Below are 23,563 nucleotides of genomic sequence, written 5' to 3' on the forward strand. Positions count from 1 at the left end.
GGGGGTAGCCTCGCAGATGTATGTATGAATCAGGTTACCTCGCCTGAGTATTTAGACCACGCCCGCACGGCTTGGATCGTCCCAGAATAGAAACTAGACCATTCCCAATGGGGTGCAATACCAACTGGAAGGCGTAGGCAACGGTATTTGCCCTTTTGCGAGCTCAGACCCATTCCCAACGATAACATCAGGCTGGATGGATGAAAATGAATGGATATCGCTAATAAAGAAATAACGATTAAAACCCGACTATACTCGGGTCTGGCGCTCAAGCGATGCCGAGTTAACCCGACTATCATCGTGACTGGCGCTGAATGAGTTAATATTGACAGCAATAATGTAAATAGAATATGAGAACTACATCCTTGAGGGACCCCTGTGTTTAATTACTCTGTCCTGTGTTAGGATCATCCTGCTCATCGTGTCGTCTTGCTACCTGGCCTTCAGAGTGTGTTAATAGGATCATCCTGCTCATTGTGTCGTCTTGCTACCTGGCCTTCAGAGTGTGTTAATGACTGACCTGCATTAAGATCATCCTGCTCATTGTGTCGTCTTGCTACCTGGCCTTCAGAGTGTGTTAATGACTGACCTGCATTAAGATCATCCTGCTCATTGTGTCGTCTTGCTACCTGGCCTTCAGAGTGTGTTAATGACTGACCTGCATTAAGATCATCCTGCTCATTGTGTCGTCTTGCTACCTGGCCTTCAGAGTGTGTTAATGACTGACCTGCATTAAGATCATCCTGCTCATTGTGTCGTCTTGCTACCTGGCCTTCAGAGTGTGTTAATGACTGACCTGCATTAAGATCATCCTGCTCATTGTGTCGTCTTGCTACAGTACCTGGCCTTCAGAGTGTGTTAATGACTCTGTCCTGTGTTAGGATTGTCCTGCTCATCATGTCGTCTTGCTACCTGGCCTTCAGAGTCTGCAGCTTGGAGCAGCAGCTGTCTTTTCTCAACACTCAGCCCACCCTGCCCATCAGAGAGAGGTGAACTGCACCCCCCCCCCCCCCTCAGTATATTCTTCCTGTACAGTTCAGTCAGTATGTCCTTCCTGTGCCCCAGGACAGTTCAGTCAGTATGTTCTTCCTGTGCCCCAGGACAGTTCAGTCAGTATGTTCTTTCTGTGCCCCAGGACAGTTCAGTCAGTATGTTCTTTCTGTGCCCCAGGACAGTTCAGTCAGTATGTTCTTTCTGTGCCCCAGGACAGTTCAGTCAGTATGTTCTTTCTGTGCCCCAGGACAGTTCAGTCAGTATGTTCTTTCTGTGCCCCAGGACAGTTCAGTCAGTATGTTCTTCCTGTGCCCCAGGACAGTTCAGTCAGTATGTTCTTTCTGTGCCCCAGGACAGTTCAGTCAGTATGTTCTTCCTGTGCCTTGGGACAGTTCAGTCAATATGTTCCTTCTGTGCCCCAGGACAGTTCAGTCAGTATGTTCTTTCTGTGCCCCAGGACAGTTCAGTCAGTATGTTCTTTCTGTGCCCCAGGACAGTTCAGTCAGTATGTTCTTTCTGTGCCCCAGGACAGTTCAGTCAGTATGTTCTTCCTGTGCCCCAGGACAGTTCAGTCAGTATGTTCTTCCTGTGCCTTGGGACAGTTCAGTCAGTATGTTCTTCCTGTGCCCCAGGACAGTTCAGTCAGTATGTTCTTTCTGTGCCCCAGGACAGTTCAGTCAGTATGTTCTTCCTGTGCCTTGGGACAGTTCAGTCAATATGTTCCTTCTGTGCCCCAGGACAGTTCAATCAGTATGTTCTTTCTGTGCCCCAGGACAGTTCAGTCAGTATGTTCTTTCTGTGCCCCAGGACAGTTCAGTCAGTATGTTCTTTCTGTGCCCCAGGACAGTTCAGTCAATATTTGTGAACACGCATCCCTCTCCTAAAGCTAGAAATCAGAGAACCCTTCAGTCCGTGATGTCACTGGGATGTAAAATCTGAGGCTGCTCCATAGACAATGAATGGGGCCATAAAATGTTTGTGAGCTCTTACACCCGATGAGGTTTACATTCTCATCAGGAATACTGCTGTCAATGGTATAATAATAGGATACAGGACGTTGTGTAGCATTCAGGCAGTGAGAGCTGGCATGGAGGGGGTGGTTCTGGAACACCAGATACCAGCTGTTGAGCCTTCCTGAGGTGTCGTGGGCGTTTCCAAATTAATTTAACTTTGGTATTATAGTTGACAAAGTCTTATGACTATTAATTGACCAAAACTGGCATTGGTTGAAAACAGGCCTAGTGCTCCATACTCACATTCACACACACACTGAAACCACAGTTCACTGACTAACGAGGATTCCTTCTCAATAATGACTTCATAGTTCATATATTGAAAGGTCTTTCCCTCTTCATATTGAAACAATGTACAACAGCTATGTCAGTCTGAATTTAACCTAATGACCCACAGTCCAACACACACAATATGATACAAAGAGGTATTCAGTCAACTTGTTCATTAGATCCAACAATCAAAGTAAAATGATGATGTTCTTTATTCAGTCCAGCAGGAGAGCAGTGGGCTCAGTGGACCTCATTCTCAAACATTTTCCTAAGTGTCTTCTTAAATATCTTCTTACAGACTTTGTGAGACCAAACCTAAGAAAGATCCCTGCCGGATTCATGAACCAAGAAAACGTTTTCTCAGCTGCACTCCCCCGAATGAGGAATGATTCTTAAATTGAACGTGCATTCTCATACCCCTGAATTTGCATACATAAATGCCCCGCCAGCTCCTTATAAGAACATGCAACCACGGGACCGTGTGCACACAGAATCCACAGGCAACGTGAAAGCAATTTGCGACTGAGATTAGATTAGAATCAAATGTATTGTCATTATACAGCACAAGTACAGTACAACGAAAATATGTTTGGCATCTAACCAGAGTAACCAAAGATGTTGTGTTTTCTTCAGTTTATATAGTATTTAAGACACATTTTAGTCATATGTGGTGCTTTCTTCGGTTTACGTGGTGTTTAAAATACATTTTAGTCACATGTGGTGACGTGCTTCAGTTTATGTGGTGTTGAAGACACATTTTCAAATACACTGGAAGCCAATGGCAGTGTTGAATTGGCAAACAAATAACTGCACAATTTTTTGTAATGATAAAAGTTGAATGAAAAAGAAGGTTTCTTGATTGGTTTCTAGAAAGCCACATGTCAAACAGACTAGTCCTTTTTAAGACTGAATAGAATAGAATAGAAATCCTTTAATAATCCAGAGGGAAATTCGGCACTACAGATCACTCACATTGAACAACAATAAACATTTAGGTAGTCAATAGGACTAAAATAAGAATAAGAATATAATAATATTAAAAATAAGAATAAAATAGAATAAAGAATAAAATACGGTCCGGGATATACATTCTGGTATGTATATACATTCTAAAATCTTAAATATACAACTATCCAGTCAAAAATATACAGTAAAATGTACTGTAATAAGTGTGAAAATGTAAAGTGTAAAGTGTCCAGGAAGATTGTGAGAAGTGTAACATTTTTAAGTGTCCAGGAATATTTCTCCAGGCTGTACTGTCACCCTGTGCTCAGTGAAGGGATTGAAGAAGTACGTCGTTGCATGGTGAGGTGGATTAGGACTCGAGGAAACTGTCATTGTGTTCCCCTGCTGAGCTCCATTGGACAGTTGATTGACATGTTCATTCTATATTGCACCCTATAGGTGTGGAGAAGTGCCCTGCTGGTTGGCTAACGAGAAGACGGTAACTTGAGGCTAAAGCTCCCATGAGGGGGTGCTGGTGAGCTGAGGATCCTCTCTTGACTTGAAACAGATCCTTCAGCTCCTCAACAAGGAAGCAAGACACCTCCTGTCAGCGCCAGGTCGTACTCGCACGTGTTGTGATTACTACGGATTCTCAATAGATGCCAAGGGTCTTTACACCCTCACTGACCGGCGAGCCTGCAGAGCACAAGTTTTCATAGAGATGTCATACTAGTAGTCACATACAGTAGACTGCACTTTAGATACCAGTATGGGCTCGGAGTCACACACACATTACACACCAGAGGAGACAGTCCATCACAAAACAGGAAGCATTTCTTTGTGGAACACAAGAGGTCAAGCGTTTCCCTTGTGACTGTGGCTGGACACTCAACGTCACTCAAGAAAGATTGCTTGTTTGCCGAAGCCCAGAAAATAAAAGACACTCGATTGGAGACGATCTGATCGAGGTTCAATTCATTTCAAGTTCAGCCAATTCAGGAAATAGAGTTAATCTTCAGAAAGACTTTTGACATGGGGAGGTTGTTATATCCATTCTATTGTGGAATTATTATGTCAATATTCCAACATCTCAGTACAGGTGTGTAGAGCTGAGAAGCTACTTTAAAGGAGACCGGTGGATGGATTTATTGATTTATTCAATCAGTTCATGAAATCTATTCAAATGTTGAAAAGTCTTACATGAGGAAGTTGTCAAATCAACCTATCAGGACATAATGGATTATCTTACAATTAGCAGAAGAGTTGCAAATGTTTATTTATATTTTGAATTGAGTTAATTGGAAAGTCCCTAATGCTGGTATACTTGCTTTTAAATATGTGTTTGCCTATGCAAGAGGAGGGAGTCACGTATCCTGGTTCCCTTTGGATTATAAATGAACGCTACACATCTGAAAGACGCTCCACAGCACGTCCACAGTGGGGGCAGTGTGGTTGTGACAGGGTGGATGTGACCGTGTGGTTGTGACAGTGTGGATGTGACAGTGTGGATGTGACCGTGTGGTTGTGACAGTGTGGATGTGACAGTGTGGATGTGACAGTGTGGCTGTGACAGTGTGGATGTGACAGTGTGGCTGTGACAGTGTGGATGTGAGTCATGACAGTGTGGATGTGACAGTGTGGATGTGAGGGGCTAAACTCTAAAACTCAACATGGAAACAGGTCCGGAACCTTATTCTGTCGTGGTCTCAACATAACCTCCTCGAGTGTTGGCCATGTTTTGTGTTTACGTTGCCGATCTGCATAGTGGATATTCTATATATTCTTCTTCTATATAATTCTATATAATTCTATGTGTCAAAAAAGGAGGATTCAGCCCTAATCTGCCCCCTAATGGATATACTTTTCAACCCTCCAGGTACACACAAAAAAGCAGGCAAGTATGTGAACAATTGTCTATGTGTACGCCTGGTTAAAAGCAAGAATACTGAGACCCTAACTCTTCCAGACTGGTTTATAGCAGTATTCCATAATGTAAGTACAGCCCTTGTATTTCATCTTAGATCATGACTGACTGCTGTAGGTCTGTGGTGATGTGCTTCTTCTTATATAAGTGACTGAATTGTAAACGTTGTCGCACTTAATGACGGATATACAGATTGTAGGCAGCAACAGTATTTTCAAAAGAACCAGAGTGGCCACAGATGTCATTGCTGTTCACTGTAATGTTAATGTTAGAAGTGTGTGTGTGTGTGTGTGTGTGTGTGTGTGTGTGTGTGTGTGTGTGTGTGTGTGTGTGTGTGTGTGTGTGTGTGTGTGTGTGTGTGTGTGTGTGTGTGTGTGTGTGTGTGTGCGTATGTGTGTGCGTGCGTGTGTGTGTGTGCTTGCTTGTGAGCTTCTGTGCGTGTCAAGACCAGTGCTGTATAATATTGCTGTATATAGTATAATAATATTGTATAATACTTAAATATCATGCGTTGTTGTTGTTTTTTAGGAGAATTACATAGAACTGATGTTTGTATAAAAAAAAAGAAAGCAGCCTCCACTTTTTAATACTATACAGTAGATGCACACTTTCCTGAACGCTCTAGAGACGGAGGACAGTAGATGCACAAAGCTTACCTGAACGCTCTAGAGACGGAGGACAGTAGATGCACAAAGCTTACCTGAACGCTCTAGAGACGGAGGACAGTGAAATGTGAAGTTACAGTCGGTATGTATTTATTTGTGTGTAATTTTATATGAGATGGTGAAGGCATGTTGTTTTTAGTACAGGATGGCAGAGAGGGGCAATGTGTGTTTCTTTAGCGCTGACTGGTAGGCGACACTGACTAATAAACAGCCTGTCTTACCTCTGCCTCATGTTGTCTTTGACCACTATGAAAGGAACAGCCCAGCAGAAAAAAGCTTTATCCATAATTGTTTAACATTGTAAAAAAACAAACTAAAAAACTAAAAAAACATATGTACATGTTCAATCCCCACCACAAGAGGGTGCAAAAGCAACTAGAGGGTGGCCCGTCTACAGTTTAGAATAAATACTGTATGTATCCTTGACTTTAATGAAGTCTGAACACTGAGTTCAAAAGAAATGAAACCCTACCACTGTTACGCCAACGCACATTGTCTGTGCAAAGAGACCGCTACAGGTGAAGTATTCTCTGGCTTCTCCCGAGTCTCCAGAATCTCCTGCAGCTATAAGAAAATGTATGGACTATTAATAGGTCAATAGTCTGTGGTTCATGCAGCTGTAGTCCAGTGAACAAAGCCTTCTAATATACATTTCTCTCTCTGAGAGAAAATGTATATCCAATAGCCAAAACTAGGTCACTCTACATCACCAGCATTAGTGCATTCTCTGCAGGAAATTGGAACATGAACAAAACATAAAATCCTTTGGGCAAATGCTATTTTCCCATTAACCCCACATGCAGTAGCAAGGACAAAATTACTGGTATAGGGAAAGAAAAATACTTAATTTCTGCCATAGGTGGAAACAAATTCACTGGGTTTGTCATAATGACGTCTAGTGGTAACAGGTCTGGTGCTAAATGGTTTAGTGCTAACATAGCCCCTTACGTGACTGCGATGTGCAAGCCAGGGGCTTTTGTAAAAAAGAGTCCCTGGCTTGCACATCGCAGTCACGTAAGGGGCTAGTGCTAACAGGTCTCTGAGCGAGCAAGTGATGTCCTTTTCCTCACTCACAACGAATAGGGAAATGAATGGAGTGCAAAAACGTTAAATACATAATCAATAATAGGCAGATCACCATTTTCTGAAAGTTGAAAAGCTTCTAACCTTGGGCAGGTATGTCATTTCTCAGTTTGTTCGTTTTCCAGTGTCCATTTATTTTGTGAGTTGAGTTAGGGCATCAGTGCAGCAGGGCTGGTTTTACTGCATGTTCGTGGCTTGATACATGTACAGTTACTCTTGTGCAATTCCTGACTGAAAATTACAAAATATTGCAACTAATATCACCATTGCTACTCTCACTCAACCCTACACAGCACTGGTAAGCATCACTTTTCAATCTGACTTGTAAACAAAAAGCAAACCAGCCAAATTGATGAGAGCACCGCTTGTCTGATGTAGCCTGCATACTCCCAAATAAGTTGTACCTGTCCCAGTTTACACGCGTCTCCTGTTCCAGCAAATGGTACCTGTTATTGAATTGGTATTTAAATTTAAATTTCCCTGTTATTCTGAGCTCCATTCATTTCCTCATTGAGCTGTGAGAGATATGTAACATATTTGACATATAAACCAGTCTATAGGCTGCTATAGGCAACCCAGGGAGTTGGAGATAGTCTAACCTTTTATGTTACATTAGCGGATACGGACCACTAGTCTAGCTGTTGAAACCTCTAGCCAAAGTCAGGCTAGTGGTCCGTATGCGCTTCCATGCATTTGTGCTAAGCTAGGCTAGCTTGCAGCCGGATAGTGAATGCACAGAGGTAATTGGTATCTCTCTTCTCGTCTGACTCTGGAGAAGATGTTAAGAGTATTTCCTATAATGTTGGCATGTTCCTTTAACAACCAGAAACTGGATTACTAACCTCTGTCTTATTGAGGTATATTATTCATTATCCCATAATATGTGTTTTCTTTTTCTTTTTTACATTTTCAAAAGTCATTGATACCAAATCACAGACTTTTTCTATGGTGTTAGTCAATGTCTTGGTGTCTTCATGTGGCATTTGAAGGGATGTTTGGCCTCCCAGAGGGTCTGAACTGCAAGCTTTTATTCATATAAAAACGCCTATATATTGTTGATGAGTGATGTTTAGCATAGTGATGAGCATTGTTACTCAGCTGAAAGAGTTGTACCCTTCCTGCTGACAGAACTTGAATGTGCACACATGGAGGGTGCCCTTTTTCTTGCCCGAGACCCTTTCCGCCAAACATTTCTGTGTACGGCCCTGGGTCTGAGTATTCCATCACCCATAACAAGTTAGTTACACTAACCCTAACCCATCACTGGTTGGCCGAGCTTCAAAGCTGGAACTTGTCATAATTTTCACCTAAAAACGTGCCTAACCTTAACTTTACTGGAAGCCTTGAGCCATATCTTAATCTGATCCTAAAATCCTTCTGTGAGGGGGCGGCTACGTGGCGTAGTGGGCAAGGCGCTCGCCACGAATGACGGAGACGCTGGGCTTGCCTGTTCGAGCCCAGCGCTCCACATTGCTTTCAGTTTAGCTGGTCGTTCATACTAATACACATTGGCCGTATTAGGGGGTGGGAAACTGATGGGTGGGGATCGGGCGTTGTGGACAGCGACTCCTACAGGTCGGTTGGTGCGCCTGCGCAGTAGAATCAGGAAGTGTCGGGGGCAGCGTGAGCCTCCCACGCGTTACTCCTCGCCACTGAGAGATCGAGCTGCGCAGGTGAAAAGATGCGACTGCTGTTACCTCAAGTACCGGAGGGGACTTGTGCTATGTATGACTTAGTCCACATTGCAGCCGGCTTGTGGGAGGCAAGAAACAACGTTCGTGACAGGGGAGGGTTGAATTGGATGATACGAAATTGGGATGGGAGAAAATATAGAAAATGGGAGAAAAAGTGGATAAAAAAAAAAAAAAATCCTTCTGTGATGATAAAAAGGACTTAAAAGTGAGGAACCCACTAGCATTTGTGAGGCACCTTAACCTGCCCGTCTCTCTGAAGCTAAAGGAACCAGAGAGGTTCCTTCAGGAAGGTTAACATTAACCCCAGGCTTCTCCCCAGCAGAGGCTCAACAGAAGTAAAGCTCTTTATCTGTTCTGAGAAAACCCTGAATAGATCAGAGGTTGGTCTCCATCCAGGAACAACACCTGTCATGCTCTTAACTCACTGATTGTCTTACGTACGTATACCCAGAGAGTCACCTGCTAATCCTAAAACCCGCCTGGTTCCTATAGACCTGGGGAGTCGTGTGATGGTTCTAAGACCTGCCTGGTTTCTATAGACCTGGGGAGTCGTGTGATGGTTCTAAGACCCGCCTGGTTCCTATAGACCTGGGGAGTCGTGTGATGGTTCTAAGACCTGCCTGGTTCCTATAGACCTGGGGAGTCGTGTGATGGTTCTAAGACCTACCTGGTTCCTATAGACCTGGGGAGTCGTGTGATGGTTCTAAGACCTGCCTGGTTCCTATAGACGTGGGGAGTCGTGTGATAGTTAACACTCTGGAACAAGCTCCCACTCAACTTGAAATCTGCAAGCACTCTACGGACCTTTAAGGCCATGCTCAAAACCCACCTTTTCGCCATTAACAATCCATGAGCTAGTTTGGTATTGTAGTATGACTGGTGTATTATGTCTGTCTGTTCTCTATCTGCTTGGTTGGCCTGCATGTATTTTTTTTTCTGTTTTTGTATTGTTCCTGTCTTTTTTGTTTCTCTTTCTTTCCCGGGATGCGCCCCGGGCCGATGTAACTATTGGTTGAGGGGCGCAATATAAACAAATGTATCATATCATATCAAGATGCACTGGGCTCCAGGAGAGTGTGGCCTATTATGGTCTACTGGGAGTTTCTTCAGGTAGAGGGTTTATACAGTTCCACCTATTTAATTGGTCTGAAGATTTACCTATGTATTTTAATTTGTGCAAATAGAACTGAAGGCAAGTCACAATATCAACACCCTGCAATAATGACACCACTACACATTGTTACCCTAGGTGGTATGTTTATTTATTTTTAAAACAGGCTCATTTCAGCTTGCACATTGTTAAAGGTGTAGCCAATTTGGCTGAATAGGCAATCATCCCAATAATGGCACATGTGTAAGGGCTCGGTAAGCTTCATTACTTTAGGCAACCAACTAGCGCCTAGTCACGCCCCCGCGGCAGCGGCATTATGCAGCCGTAATCCCCCCTCTTTTAACATCGATGGTTAGCTCAACTCGTTCGCCGCCTTGCTGTGGATCCTGCGGTGCGTTGGTGACAAGTTCGAATCACTTCAATTCTTTTTGATTTTTTTTAACGTGCATTCTTTCGCCGGTTAAGTTTAGGCATTCTTTCGGAGTTGGTTAAGGTTAGGGTTAAGTTTAGGCATTCTTTTGGAGTTGGTTAAGGTTAGGGTTAAGTTTAGGCATTCTTTTGGAGTTGGTTAAGGTTAGAGTTTGTCTTAGAGCATGGCAATATTTCTTTCGCCGGTTAAGTTTAGGCATTCTTTCGGAGTTGGTTAAGGTTAGGGTTAAGTTTAGGCATTCTTTCGGAGTTGGTTAAGGTTAGAGTTTGTCGCAGAGCATGGCAATAGAATGCAGCCTATTTCCGCACTGCCGCTCTCTCGCGCTGCCGCGGTCACATGGGCGTCGTGGCCAATCAGAGAAACGCTGAACGCAAGTTGGTTGCCTAAAATGTTGACGCGCTCGGTAATGCAAGTAAGTTGTACCTGTCCCAGCTGTACCCGAATGACAAAGGAGTTTAAAGCTGCAATAACTATTTTCTGACAGTATTGTTCACACTTTCAAAACTTCTTATGACCACCTGCCATCAGAAGGTCTTGTTGTTGAGTCATGGTGTCCTACTCAAACAAACCTGTTATCAGAAGGTATCATTGAGTTATGGTGTCCTCCTCAATTAAATCTGCTATCAAAAGGTCTCATTGAGTCATGGTGCCCTACTCAGCAACCCTGCTAACAGAAGGTCTCGTTGAGTTATGGTGTCCTACTCAATCAACCCTGCTATCAGAAGGTCTCGTTGAGTCACAGTGTCCTACTCAATCAACCCTGCTATCAGAAGGTCTCGTGGAGTCACAGGGTCCTCAATCAGCCGTGACAAGGGAAAATGTATTTTGTTTATAGTGGCGACTCTGTTATCACAGCTTTAAATATTTTATACTCTGCAGTCGCATCTCAAGTTTACACTTGCATGTGAAAGTGCACCAGTGTCGTCTGTCGCTTTGCAGGCTGAGATATTAGGAATGTTCGCTTGTTGTCCTCTTTTCATTGGGAATGAATGGCACACTTGAGATGTACCATCTGTCAAGCCCATAACAGTTCCTGTTCTCACTCACTGTGCTTCTTTACGTTTGGCCAAAGGAGGGATGATGAATTCAGTCACTTGAAACCCAGTCATGCCTCCCTTCATCCAGAATGTCTAGAAGACACGGGTGTTGGCAGACTAACACACCCACTCTGTCCAATGTTTGAGCGTTTATTTAAGTTGTATGAATGTTCAACAGCGTTCTGGCAGCTGGGGGGGGGGGCGGGGGGCGCTGCTCAACCTCGCGGTGTCTCCAAGATGTCTGGTTCGCTAGAGAAAGGCCTCGGTCCACCGCCTGAAAGTGTCATGCTGCCTCCCACACTGCTGTCCTCCTGTGTCCCAGGATGCATCCTGCCAGATGCTGAGAGGAGCTGGAGGTCCGAGGGGGCATTGGCCACCGTGTGCCGGCGGACCCCGCCTGCCTTCTCCAGGTAGGCCTCACCCTCCTGCTCCACTAGGGGGGCCAGAGAGGAGGAGTCGGAGGCATGGTGGTGTGTGATAGTGATTTCTGGTTGGCTCTGTGACCCCTCTGTCAGCCTGCAGGGATACTGGCATTCTGGGATAAACCACAGGGAAAATGTTTATAATCACTCTTTTTTGTGTGTAAATGGGGGGGGGGGGGGGAGTGCTGCTTCAGTAAGCAGCCATCCTAAGCCATCACTTAAGCAACAGCTCATGGCAGGCCATGGTATATTGTGATTATATATCAGTTGAGGAGTGTTGTTCATGGAGGGACCCTCCTAGCTGTGATATGTAAGCGATAATACACTCCAAGGTATGTGGTTATCAATAAATAATGCACAATGTGGGGCTTAATTACCCCACGAGGTGAAGCAGATAACCAGACGCCTCGGAGTGTATTATCCCACTTATACCATGGCCACTTGCCAAAGACAAAAAATATGTACCATTTACTTTCTACAACACAAAGACATTTTATTTATGCTTTGTTCACTGCTAACTTTCACTATAGTCCCTCTGCACCACCTTAGCAACTGCTTGACAACCACCTGTCACTTGACTGATGCCCGTGACAATGATCCAGAAAGCTAACTTTATGGTAGCAAGCTTTTTCATCAATAACTTTGCCTATGGTTAACAAACAGTGAATATGATCTGACAGTATGTTAACGACAAAAAGGCTGGCTTGCTAGCCGTACTAATTGACTGATTGTCCCCATAAGGACTATAATACTGATTTAATATGTATGTACTAGGGATAGTCCAGATTTTTGGAACCCAAGCCCTATTTTGTGATTACCAATTTTGTTGTTGATCCTTTCTCAGCACAATAAAAAGCTGTTCCTCATACAAGTTCTGGATAGTTAGCCACAACCCAATACAAGGTCAATGGGTCAAGCTCCTGTCTGTACGAGCTGACTTAGGCTTACTGAAGTTAGCTTTGTGTACACTGTGGAATAGATTTCAATGAGCCTCAGTCAGCTTGTACAGACAGGAGCGTTCCAAAAACCATAACTATCCCTTTAAGATTATAATCTTATATAACAGAAAAAGGAAATTTTCTGCAATGAGGACTGTTACGGACTCTGTCCTTATATCATTATGTATGTATCCTTGTAATATTATATTGTATTGTATAGGGAATAATATATATTATGTGTTATGTATGTAGGCAGGTTGTATTGTTGTTTTTTTGTCTCCCTCCTGTGTAACCTATCTTTCTCTCAGGGTCAATCAGCAGCAGCAGCAGCAGCTGAGGCTCGTCAGACAATTAACCTCCACATCCCTTCATATATCCCTGTGTGTGCAGTGTTAGCTAGATCTCTGTCGGTGTCTGTGGGTAATTATATCTGGTGGTGTTGTGGTAGAGTTCTGCTTTTTGGTGTGAGCTAGTTAAAGCTCTGTTGAGCTCATGTTTATTGGTGTGAGCTAGTTAAAGCTCTGTTGAGCTCATGTTTGTTGGTATGAGCTAGTTAAAGCTTGGTTGAGCTCAGTATTGTACCTTTTGTGATCCTGCCTGTTGTACATTTCTGTTTTACCCATAACCTGTTTTGTGTATTTGTTTATTCATCGTCACCCAGCTTATGGTGATTGTTTTTCTTGTTTGTTAATCTTTTGTTTCGCACACAGGGACATTGAGGACAGGAAGATACCCTGGGTCTACATTTTGCATCACGTAGGTGACTTACTGTTAAAGACACCAGCTTTAGAAGTGAGCACCACCACCTGTACTTTGGGGCGTCCGCGCCTGTAAGGGGGGGTGGGCTTTTATTTCTTTTTGATATTTCATTTAGTGCTCACTGGTAAGTCCTCCTTGCTCTCTGTGTTGCTGTTTTTGAAGTTTGTGAAATAAATATAATTATTTTGCAAATTGTCTCCTGCGTTGTGTGTCACTGCACCCTCACCTACCCTGTCTGTGGCCTTGTGTTGTGTCTCCCCACTGGGGTACGTAACAAGGACAAAGGAGCAATGGCTAAGGCCCTCAAGGTAGAGCTGGTCGATATTATTATTAAAGGTTCCTCACAAAATCCAAATATTAAATATTTCAGAATGCAATTAGAAAATTGCGGTTTTGGTTTTCACACTTTACGCAGTTCAGTCAGATTAACAATAACATCAACTGGATTACATAACTCCCCACTCCCCATGATTTCACATGTTGATATAGAAAAGGTCCTTAGGATTATCTGCAGACCAGGTGAGTAAACGGCTGAACAAAATACACTCAGGCAAGGCTGTGGGTCCCGACAGCATTAGCCCAAGGGTGCTCAAAGCCTGTGCCTCTCAGCTGTGTGACGTGCTCCAGCACATAATCAATATGAGCCTCAGGCTGCAGAAAGTGCCTACATTGTGGAAAACCTCCTGTGTGGTCCCTGTCCCTAAGTGCTCATGTCCCAGGGGAGCATGTCTATGTTCCCCGGGTCCTATGTTCCCCGGGTTCTATGTTCCCCGCTTTGATTGATTGAAAATTTTAGACCACCAGCCCTGATTCCAAACTCTAACCTTAACCAGTTCGAAAGAGGGCCTAAGCTTAACCAGTTCGAAACAAGGCGGACATTAATAATTAATAAAATAATAAAAGTTTATAAAATGTTCAATCTATTAATCAATCAAGCGGGGAACATAGGACCCGGGGAACATAGGGATGATCCCTGTCCCAGCACGTCCAAGGACTACAGGCCGGTGGCTCTAACCTCTGACCTAATGAAGACCATGGAGTGGTTAGTCCTGGAGCAACTCCACCCGGCGATCAAACCCCACCTAGACCCACTCCAGTTCGCCTACCAGTCCCGACTGGGGGTAGAGGATGCTGTCATCTATCTGCTGAACCGAGCCTACACTCACCTAGACAAGCCGGCGAGCACTGAGAGTCATGTTTTTTTACTTCTCCAGTGCTTTTGATACCATATGGCCTGGGCTGCTGGGTGAGAAGTTAGAGGCGATGCAGGTAGAGGCCCCCCTGGTGTCCTGGGTTGTTGACTATCTGACGGGCAGACCACAGTATGTGCAACACCAGGGCCCCGCAGGGGACAGTCCTCTCTCCCATTCCTCTTCACTGTCTACACCAATGACTTCCACAACGACATCAGTCCTGCCACCTTCAGAAATTTTCTGATGACTCTGCGATAGTGGGATGTATTAAGGGCGGTGATGAGGAGGAATACCGGGCACTGGTGGCGTACTTCGTCACATGGTGCGAAAAGAACCACCTCCAGCTAAATGTGACGAAGACCAGGGAACTGGCTGTGGATCTGGGGAGGAGGAGGAGTACATCTGTGACCCCAGTTTCCATCAGGGGGGTCGATGTGGACACAGTTGAGGACTACAAATACCTCGGTGTAGACATCGACAATAAACTGAACGGGTCAAAACACGCTGAGGCACTCTACAAGAAGGGCCAGAGCCGACTCTACTTCCTCAGAAGGCTGAGATCATTCAACGTCTGTACAAGGATGCTGAGGATGTTCTACGAGTCGGTGGTGGCGGGCACCTTCTTGTATGCTGTGATCTGCTGGGGCAGCGGACTGAGAGCGGGGGACGCAAACAGGCTGGATAAGCTGGTCAGGAAGGCCAGTAACGTGGTAGGGGTGGAGCTGGACTCTCTAGCGGAGGTGGTGGAGAGGAGGAGCCTTGCTAAGCTCCACGCCATCATGGACAACCCCTCCCACCCACTACACACAGACTTGGCTGATAAAAGGAGCATGTTCAGTGTTCCCAGACTCCCAAGATGCAACACTGAACGGCACAGGAAGTCCTTCATTCCGACAGCCATCAGACTTTATAACGCATCACTGTGCTTCACTGCATCACTGAGCACAGGGTTTATTGGATTTATTGAGTTTATTAGGATCCCCATTAGCTGTTGCAGGACAACAACTAGTCTTCCTGGGGTCCGCACAAAACATAAAACATTACATTCGACAACACTTTTACAGAACAGTAAATAATATTTTTTTTAAATAACCCTTTGCTCCAGAAAGGGTGACAGTACTATCTAATCTTCCTGGACTTTTACTTTTAAATCGACATTGTACAATTTTACACTTTTTACTGTACACTTACTGTATATTTCTGTATATTTTGACTGTTTATTTTATATTTTAGAATGTATATACCTAACATAGAAAAATGTATATCCCGGACCGTATTTTATTCGTATTCTTATTTGTATTCTTATTTGTGACATGTTTACTGTTTACTGTGAGCGATCTGTAGTGCTGAATTTCTCTCGGGATGAATAAAGTATTTATATTCTATTCTATTCATGATATTGATTTCTTGCAGTACCTCAAGGCACACCTCAGGAAGTGTTAAGTGAATGAATGAATGAATGAATGAATGAATGAATGAATGAATGAATGAATGAATGAATGAATGAATGAATGGCCTAAATTGTCTTATTCTTTACAAAGTACTTCTAAATAAATTACCACCAAATATGACCTTGCTACATTTGATTCTTATTTGTGTTCCGTATGATCTGTCTCTTTATTTATTTTGTAAAGTATTTCTTTTACTTAGTTTTTTTTGTTTAGTAATCTCTCTGAAATACCATTGAAAGTGAGGGTCTACCCCTCAATGTTCTTCCCAGGCTTAAATGAAGAATTCATTAATGCATTTCTTATATATATTTTTTTTATAATGAATCAATGACTCATGACTGAACCATAAATCGAATGATAAAAAAAGTATGGGTAAAACAATGCTAGCGTGTGTGACTCTCTAATCCCCCCGCCAACCAACATGAACCACTGCCAGTGTTGACTCTAACAACACGGATTACATCCTAGTTCCCCTTTGGACTACATTGGCATTTAGAGAACTGCTTTGACTTTACATAGTTGCATTTGTCCAAATTACATGTTGTTTCATTTTGCCCTATGGATTGCCCTATATATACTGCTGTATACACTTTGTGAAATAGATGTTTATACTATGGGCAGCAGTGACTCAGGGGGTAGAGTGGTTGTCTGGTAATCTGGTTCCTGGTTTGATTCTGACTCTTCCCGACTTCATGTCCAAGTATCTCTGAGCAAGAACTTAACCTCTAACTGCCCCCAACGAGCTGGTTGTAACCTTGCATGGCTGCCTCTGCCATCTGTGTGTGTGTATGTATACGTTAAGGAGTGAAGTAGTAGTAATATAAATAGTAGTAGCCGTAGTAGTAGTAGTATTAATAGTAGTAGTAGTAATAGTAGCAGCAGCAGTAGTATTAGTAGTAATAATAGTAATAGTAGCAGTAGTATTAATAGTAATAGTAGCAGTGGTAGTAGTAGTAATAGTAGTAGTATTAGCAGTAATAGTAGTAGAGGTAGCAGTAGTAGTAATATAGTAGTAGTAGCAGTGTAGTAGTAGTAATGGTAGTCGTAGAAGTAATAGTAGTAGCAATAGTAATAGTAGCAGTAATAGTAGTAGCAGTAATAGTAGTAGAGGTAGCAGTAGTAGTAATATTGGTAGTAGTAGTAGCATCGTAATAGTAGTAGCAGTAGTAGTAATAGTAGTAGAGGTAGCAGTAGTAGTAATATTGGTAGTTGTTCTGAAGGGCCAGATTAACACTGAGAATCTACGTTTTATTGTTTTATATAACTTGTATATTATTTATATATATAAGCTATATCCCTTTAAGCCTCCGTTTGAATCATAGCATTATTCGCTTTCCTCATTGGATAACGCCCTTGACACTGGCGGCGCCAAGAATCGCGCCCCTCAGACAAGTTCAAAGACGAGTCTGGACAAGTTGAGACATGCCCTTGGCCAGCGCATTGATTCCGGACAAGAGATTCGGTTGCGCCCTAGAAAGCACTCTAAGTATATATTGTGGAAGGCGCAAACAGCAGCAGTTCGTCCTTAGAGTTTGTGAAGTAACTAGTGTGAACCTTAGCAAGTGTGTGTGGACTTAACGTAATTAGTATCAGAACACGAGGTGAACCTAGCAGCAGAACTATTGGACATATGAGCATTGGAACCTACCGCGGTGTATCGTTACGGATAACTAGTAGCTCCTTAGATACTACCTTGATATTGTAGAACCTTTGTTGGTGGATTATAGTGACTGGTGGAAACGTAGTACCGTGGAGAAGAGCATCGTTAATACCATTGTCGTTTGGATTTAACTACCCTGAAGATCTACATCGGGCTAGCTTCGAGGACGAAGCTGGCTGGCTATCATCATTGCTATCGGGCATTGGATTACAGCTATTACCCTGCTACCGAGCACTTGGATTACAAGGACCGGATCCGTATGAGAACCCCCTTTCTTCAAGTGACCAGCCGGAGTATCCGTCTATTCTTCATTCCTCTGGAGCTTACTACTCTGTGGGAGGAAATCACCAGTCTCCAGCTATACCCTCGTTTGCCCCCCTATATCGCCATCTCACGCCATGCAGCGTCCCGGTCTAGTATACTTAGCCTAGGAATTATTCATTCCCACTGACTTTGATACTCTGACATTCTAATATCATTCGCCATAAAAGAGCGACCCAGTAATTATCAGTTGTATATCTGCTTAATAATAAAATACTGTAAATGATATCTCTTTGTCACCGTGCCGTCTATTGAGTGTCTGCCATAATAACTGTACTGTCTGGCAAGTAATAATAATAATATGTAGTAGTGGTTTAATCTATCACAATCTTTAATACAGTCAGGGTTTTGTAACCCCTCAGTTACAGTAGTAGTAGTAGCATCGTAGTAGTAGTAATAGTAGTAGTAATGGTAGTAGCAGTGGTAGTAGTAGTAGTACTAGTATTAGCACTGCAGTAATAGTAGTAGTAGTAGTAGTACCAGCAGTAGTAGTACCCAAATTATAACCAAATGTATCTCCAAACCTCCCCTGACTCACACCTGGCTCTCACCCGGGCTACCAGATTCCTTGATGACATCCGCCACTGGATGAGTAGAAGCTCCCTGCAGCTAAATAGCAGTAAGACTGAAGCCATCCTCATCGGCACCCCCCCTCAAACCAAACAGTCCATATCACCATTGACAATCCCTCTCCTCACTTGTCACCATCCTGGGTGTAAAGTTGGACTCATCACTGTCCTTTCATGCGCATAGAAACGGTCTGTCAAACCTCCTTCTACCACCTGAGGAACATTTCTAAACTTAAACCCTCACTCTCCCAGTTTGACGCCAAAAAACGGGTCCACGCCTTTGTCAGTTCCCGCATCGACTACTCTAAACTCTCTGCTGGCAGGCCTTCCCTCCAAAACCGCTACAGTACGTCCAGAACAGCGCTGCCCGTGTCCAAAACCCGGAAAACTCAACACTTCACCCCAGTCCTCACCTCCCTTCACTGGCTGCCAATAAACCAGCGGATACACTTTAAGATTCTCCTGCTGGTCTACAAGGCCATTAACCACTCTGGCCCGACCTACCTTCAGGACCTCCTCTCCCCTCAACATGCAACCAGGTCACTTAGGTCTGGCAGCCAAAACCTCCTCGCCATCCCACGCACTAGGCTATCAGCCATGGGGCACTGTGCTCTTTCTGCACTGGGGCCACACCTGTGGAATCAGCTGCCAGGATCTGTCAAGGCCTCAGACTCTGTTGCTGCCTTCAGACTAATTTATTTTCACCCTTAATTGTCAAGCTTAAATTAGACCTGGAGAGAGGGAATAGCTTGCATAACTATTGCAGGGAGGGTAAATTGCATAAAGATGAATGTGCTCCCACGTTTAAATACATTTTTTAGTACGGTAAATAAATTAATGATTTTATGGATCCAAGAACCGGCACTGAGTTGGTGTGAATTTGAAGCTAGATCCTGTCCTTCTATAGTACCTCACTTTTGGCATTGCTCTCATCTGAATTGCCAATCCGGCAATTACAAAAATGACAAAATACAAAATGTGTCATTCAATGTGTATTGTTTTTCATTGTATCTTGATGACGAATAAATACATTTATAAAAATGTATTTAACGTTTTTTACTGCTCCTATGTTTTTATGCTTTTATGTTTTTATGTTTTTACTTTTAACCTTTTATTTTTTCTTGTGTAACACCTTGATATCTCGTTGAGTTTAAAGTGTGATATATAAATTAAATGTATTATTATTAGTAGTAGTACTAGTAGTAGTAATAGCAGTAATAGTAGTAGTCGTCGTAGTAGTAGTAGTAGTAGTAGTAGTAGTAGTAGTAGTAGTAGTAGTAGTAGTAGTAGTAGTAGTAGTAGTAGTAGTAGCAGTGTTCATACTGTAGCAATACAACTGAGACCAACACTGACCTATTAAGTAAATAAATAAAAGTAAATAAATTCAAAAACATTGAAAAAAAGGAATAAAACAAACACTGACCTAGGAAGAAGCTGCCATGGCTGGTGTGCAGGACATTCCCCAGGTAGGGAGTGATGACCGCCTCCACCAGCCTCTCCAGCTGCTGGTACTCCAGACTAGGCCCATTGGGTTCATGGACACCCTGAGGACAAAGGTACAGACAGTCAGATAGGTAGGCTGAATTCAGTGTTTCCCCCATAGATATATACACTAGATAGCTCAAGGCGGAGTCTCCCGCGTAGTTCACCAGCGGCCATCTTGCTTGAGTGGACTACTGCTTTAATGTGATGATCTGCAAAAACAAAAATACTCTTAACTCGCTGAAATCTTGACGGATTTACAAACGGTTTGGTTTATTACAAACGTTATTAATGTGGCTATCAGGGACGTGCAGGACTTTAGAGGGGCAGGTGCTCAAAGGCTGAAAAGGGCATTCTACTTGTCTGCAAGCGCACGCAGCGTGCAAGCCTGATTTTCTTTGGGCGGGGGGGCCCCTTTTTATGCTTTTTGGAGGGTTTTGGTGATCAAATATTGAACTATAATAATAATCAGTGCAGGAGCTCACTTATCTTTGAAAGACACTTTTATCACTGACTTAAAAGGCCCATACATCTGACTTTTACACTGACTTACTAACACAGAAGGTCATTCATTTAACGTTGAATATTGATTGATTGGTTGAAAATTGTATTAACAGATTGCAGAATGGGTACAATACAGTACGGCTCAATACACACAATTGTTAAGGGGATACAGACCAGAGAAAGACTTTCGTCTTGTTTACATCAGGGTCCCCCATATCAAGCTTGTATTGCCACATTTAGATGATGAATAAAACGTTGAAGCTTGTAAAGGCATGATGACGATTAATTAACAACCGCGCATGATGAATGATATCTTTGTAACACAGCAGAGTACAATAGGCTGAACATTTTCATCGTTTTTTTGTTCGCCTAATAATGATAACCAATGGAAAGACACACGCACACGCACACACCAACATTCTTCCACGCAACTTTCCCCTAACCGAAAAAAAAAAAAAAAAACAATGCAAACGTACTTTTGCTGATCTGGACTAAGTTCCTCTCCAGTCCAGCTGCAGTGTTTAAATCCAAAATATTGATAAATCCTCTGCCATTGTTGTGTAATATGGCACCTCTTCTCTAGACAGAGCCTTCTTTCTCTGCCTCACATGAAGTTCTGTATCGTTAGGGCTCAGCTTGGCTTCGCCTTCTGCACTATCTCGCGTACGTGCACGCGTACTGAATAAACCACAAATGTACCTCTAATACCAGTATTAGTCTGACCACACCCCTCATCAGCTTACCTTCATAAGCAGGTGTGTGGTCACCTGCTCTCCTCCTTCTCGCTTTCACCACAAGGAAGTGCCTCGGTAGTACCCCACTTGACGTGTCGTTGATAAGTTGAAAAGAGTTGTGACTAGGTTTACATTGTGCCTAACCTTTTTCTTCTCTCACTTGTTTATATAAGAAAAAGGTTTGGGTCATAATGTATTCCGCGGAGAGTAGACCCGCTAGACCTACTCTTCACCACCGATTCTCCATTCCCGCCTCCGTCGTGCGTTCCGGTGCTGGGCTGTTGCCACTCTCGTGGTTGCCGACCCAGCCCGGGAGACTGCCGGTGGATAGTTTTCCTCACCGACGAGCCGAGGGTTCGGAGCCGTCGCTCCGGCGATGGCCTGATCTCGACTCTGGTTCCTCTGTTTCTGGGGAATCGCCCGTTGATGAACGGGGGATTGTCTTAGAGCCAGGGGATTTGCGACGAAAACTTTTTGCGTCTGCTCGCTCACGTCGTCACATGGTGGCGTGCAGACGCGAACGGCCTGGGTTTGGGGAATTGCTGGAGACCAGCGAGGCCGCGTCCGACTCTGGATTTCTGATGGAAACTGAAGACTTCATGGAGGAGGCGGACGGGTTCTTGTATGATGGTCCCGTGGAGGAGAGTATCCCTCCTCCGGAGACCCCGGGGTGGGGGGAAATGGCTCCACGGGGCGCCTTGTTCGAGGATGTCGGGGAACCACCTTGGCCTCATCAACAGGATGCCCTACTGTCGGCCGCATCGGATTGTGGCTCCTTGACCAGTCGCAGCCTGCTGTATGCGAGGGATGCGGGGTCGGTGGAGGAGGGTCCGCAGGGGGAACTGCGGGCCTTGTTTCCCGAGCTCATGGCGGTAGCCGCCGCTGCAAACGGTGTGCCGCTGCCGCAGCCATTGCCTGCTCCTGTCCCTGATGACCTCATAGGCCATCCCTGGCAGCGTCCCCCGGTGAGAGGGGTGGACGTTGTCTACCCATTTTTCCCATCGATGGGGGCCTATGTTCGTCGGGGCCAGGCGGTCTCCAACATCATGGGACTGACTACCGCCTACGTACCAGTTACGCGGGTGTCGGGGTTGGTCAAAGGTATGGGGGAGGGCGTACCTCGGCTTGACAATCCGATGGCCGCGCTCCTCTGTCCGGATATGGTGTGGGAGCCCCTATGCAAGCCGGTCCTCCAGGGGAGGTCGGCTAGGCGATTGGCTTATTGGGGTGACCAGTCATTTATCGCCGGTACACAGTCGCTGGCTGCGGCTTCTAACATCGCCCACCTGGCTAGATTTGTATCGGGGATAATGACGGGCGGCGCGGATCTGAACGAGGTGAGGTGCGATCAGATCACCCAGGCTGCGGGAGCTGTGCTGCACCTCTCCCAGGTGCTAGCCATAGCCATGGGTAAAGTGCGCGCCCTGGCCACCCTGGGCCAGCGTCACCTTTGGCTGGAGCAGGCTCGTGTACCTGAGAAGAAGAGAGCCCCTCTTCTGACGGCCGACCTCTCCGACGCTGGCCTGTTCGGGAAGGCCCTGCTATTGATGACCTCAACATGCAGAGAGATGGCAGAGGAGAGATCCATCCTCCAACCCCATTTTCCGCCTCCCGTCCTTGCCGGTGGGGGCAGAAGGCTTCCGCGACGTCGAGCTGTCTCCGTCGCCGCTACCACTGCTCCCGCCGCCGCTGCTGGCCCTGCCAAGAGGGCTAGGAGACGAGGCGACGCTTCAGCCACCGCCGGCCCATCCCAGACCGGAGGAGACGGTAGGGAACGTCGTGTCCAGCAGACTGTAAACTACCGTCCCTCCGGGGCTCCCCGGGGTGGCCAGACTCGAGCGGCGCGAGGTGGCAGGCGCCGCTGAGTGACTTTTCCCCCTCTGTGTCCCCTCCTCTACACCCTCCCCGGCCCCCCTATGATTTTGTGCCTTGATCACATATTATTTATTTAATAAAAAAGTTCCCTGATATAAGGGGGACTGTGGTTGGCCGAACAAACTGTGTGTTTCTTCAATACAAATCATGTGGTGGGGTTGTGTTTTATGAATCTACCCTGTTACGTTGGGGGAATGAGTTGTGTTGTGTTACGAGTTTTTAAGCAAGGTCTGCAACTTACACTCGGTAATAGGTTCTATTAGCTTGATGCTCCACATGCAATTAGAACTGGTGATATTCCATTGCTTTAACTAAGTATGTGTTCACAACGCTGTGTTGTTAGTTGCAGTAATGCTCGTACACACTTTTCATGGCCTAGCCATTACTCTCGTTCAACGTCTTCCTATAGCTTAGGCTGCGGGTATGGGATTCACGCACAGGCGACTTGTGTTTTTTGTTGTAAACCCTTTTACACTTTGTGGGTAGCTAA

General features: G+C 44.6%; 2 protein-coding genes across 3 annotated transcripts in view; one reads left to right on the top strand and one right to left on the bottom strand.

The window, feature by feature from the left end:
• The window catches only part of gramd2ab (GRAM domain containing 2Ab), a 164,273-nt gene extending 160,512 nt beyond the window's left edge, over nt 1–3,761 (top strand). Inside the window, exons 11-12 of the mRNA XM_084334767.1 lie at nt 882–989; nt 3,681–3,761. Coding sequence (XP_084190893.1) covers nt 882–989; nt 3,681–3,729 — 157 coding nt within the window. The 3' untranslated portion in view covers nt 3,730–3,761. The remainder of the gene's footprint in view (nt 1–881; nt 990–3,680) is intronic.
• Nucleotides 3,762–11,365: 7,604 nt separating this feature from the next.
• Nucleotides 11,366–23,563, bottom strand: part of prr5l (proline rich 5 like) — a 117,233-nt gene continuing 105,035 nt past the window's right edge. For both annotated transcript variants that reach the window (XM_084334833.1, XM_084334832.1), the window contains 2 exons: nt 19,902–20,022; nt 11,366–11,700 (listed from right to left, as the gene is read on the bottom strand). In XM_084334833.1, the coding sequence (XP_084190959.1) occupies nt 11,381–11,700; nt 19,902–20,022 (441 nt within the window). In that variant the 3' untranslated portion in view covers nt 11,366–11,380. The remainder of the gene's footprint in view (nt 11,701–19,901; nt 20,023–23,563) is intronic.

This window comes from Notolepis coatsorum (assembly GCF_963971535.1).
Source record: "Notolepis coatsorum genome assembly, chromosome: 18".
NCBI lineage: Eukaryota > Metazoa > Chordata > Actinopteri > Aulopiformes > Paralepididae > Notolepis > Notolepis coatsorum.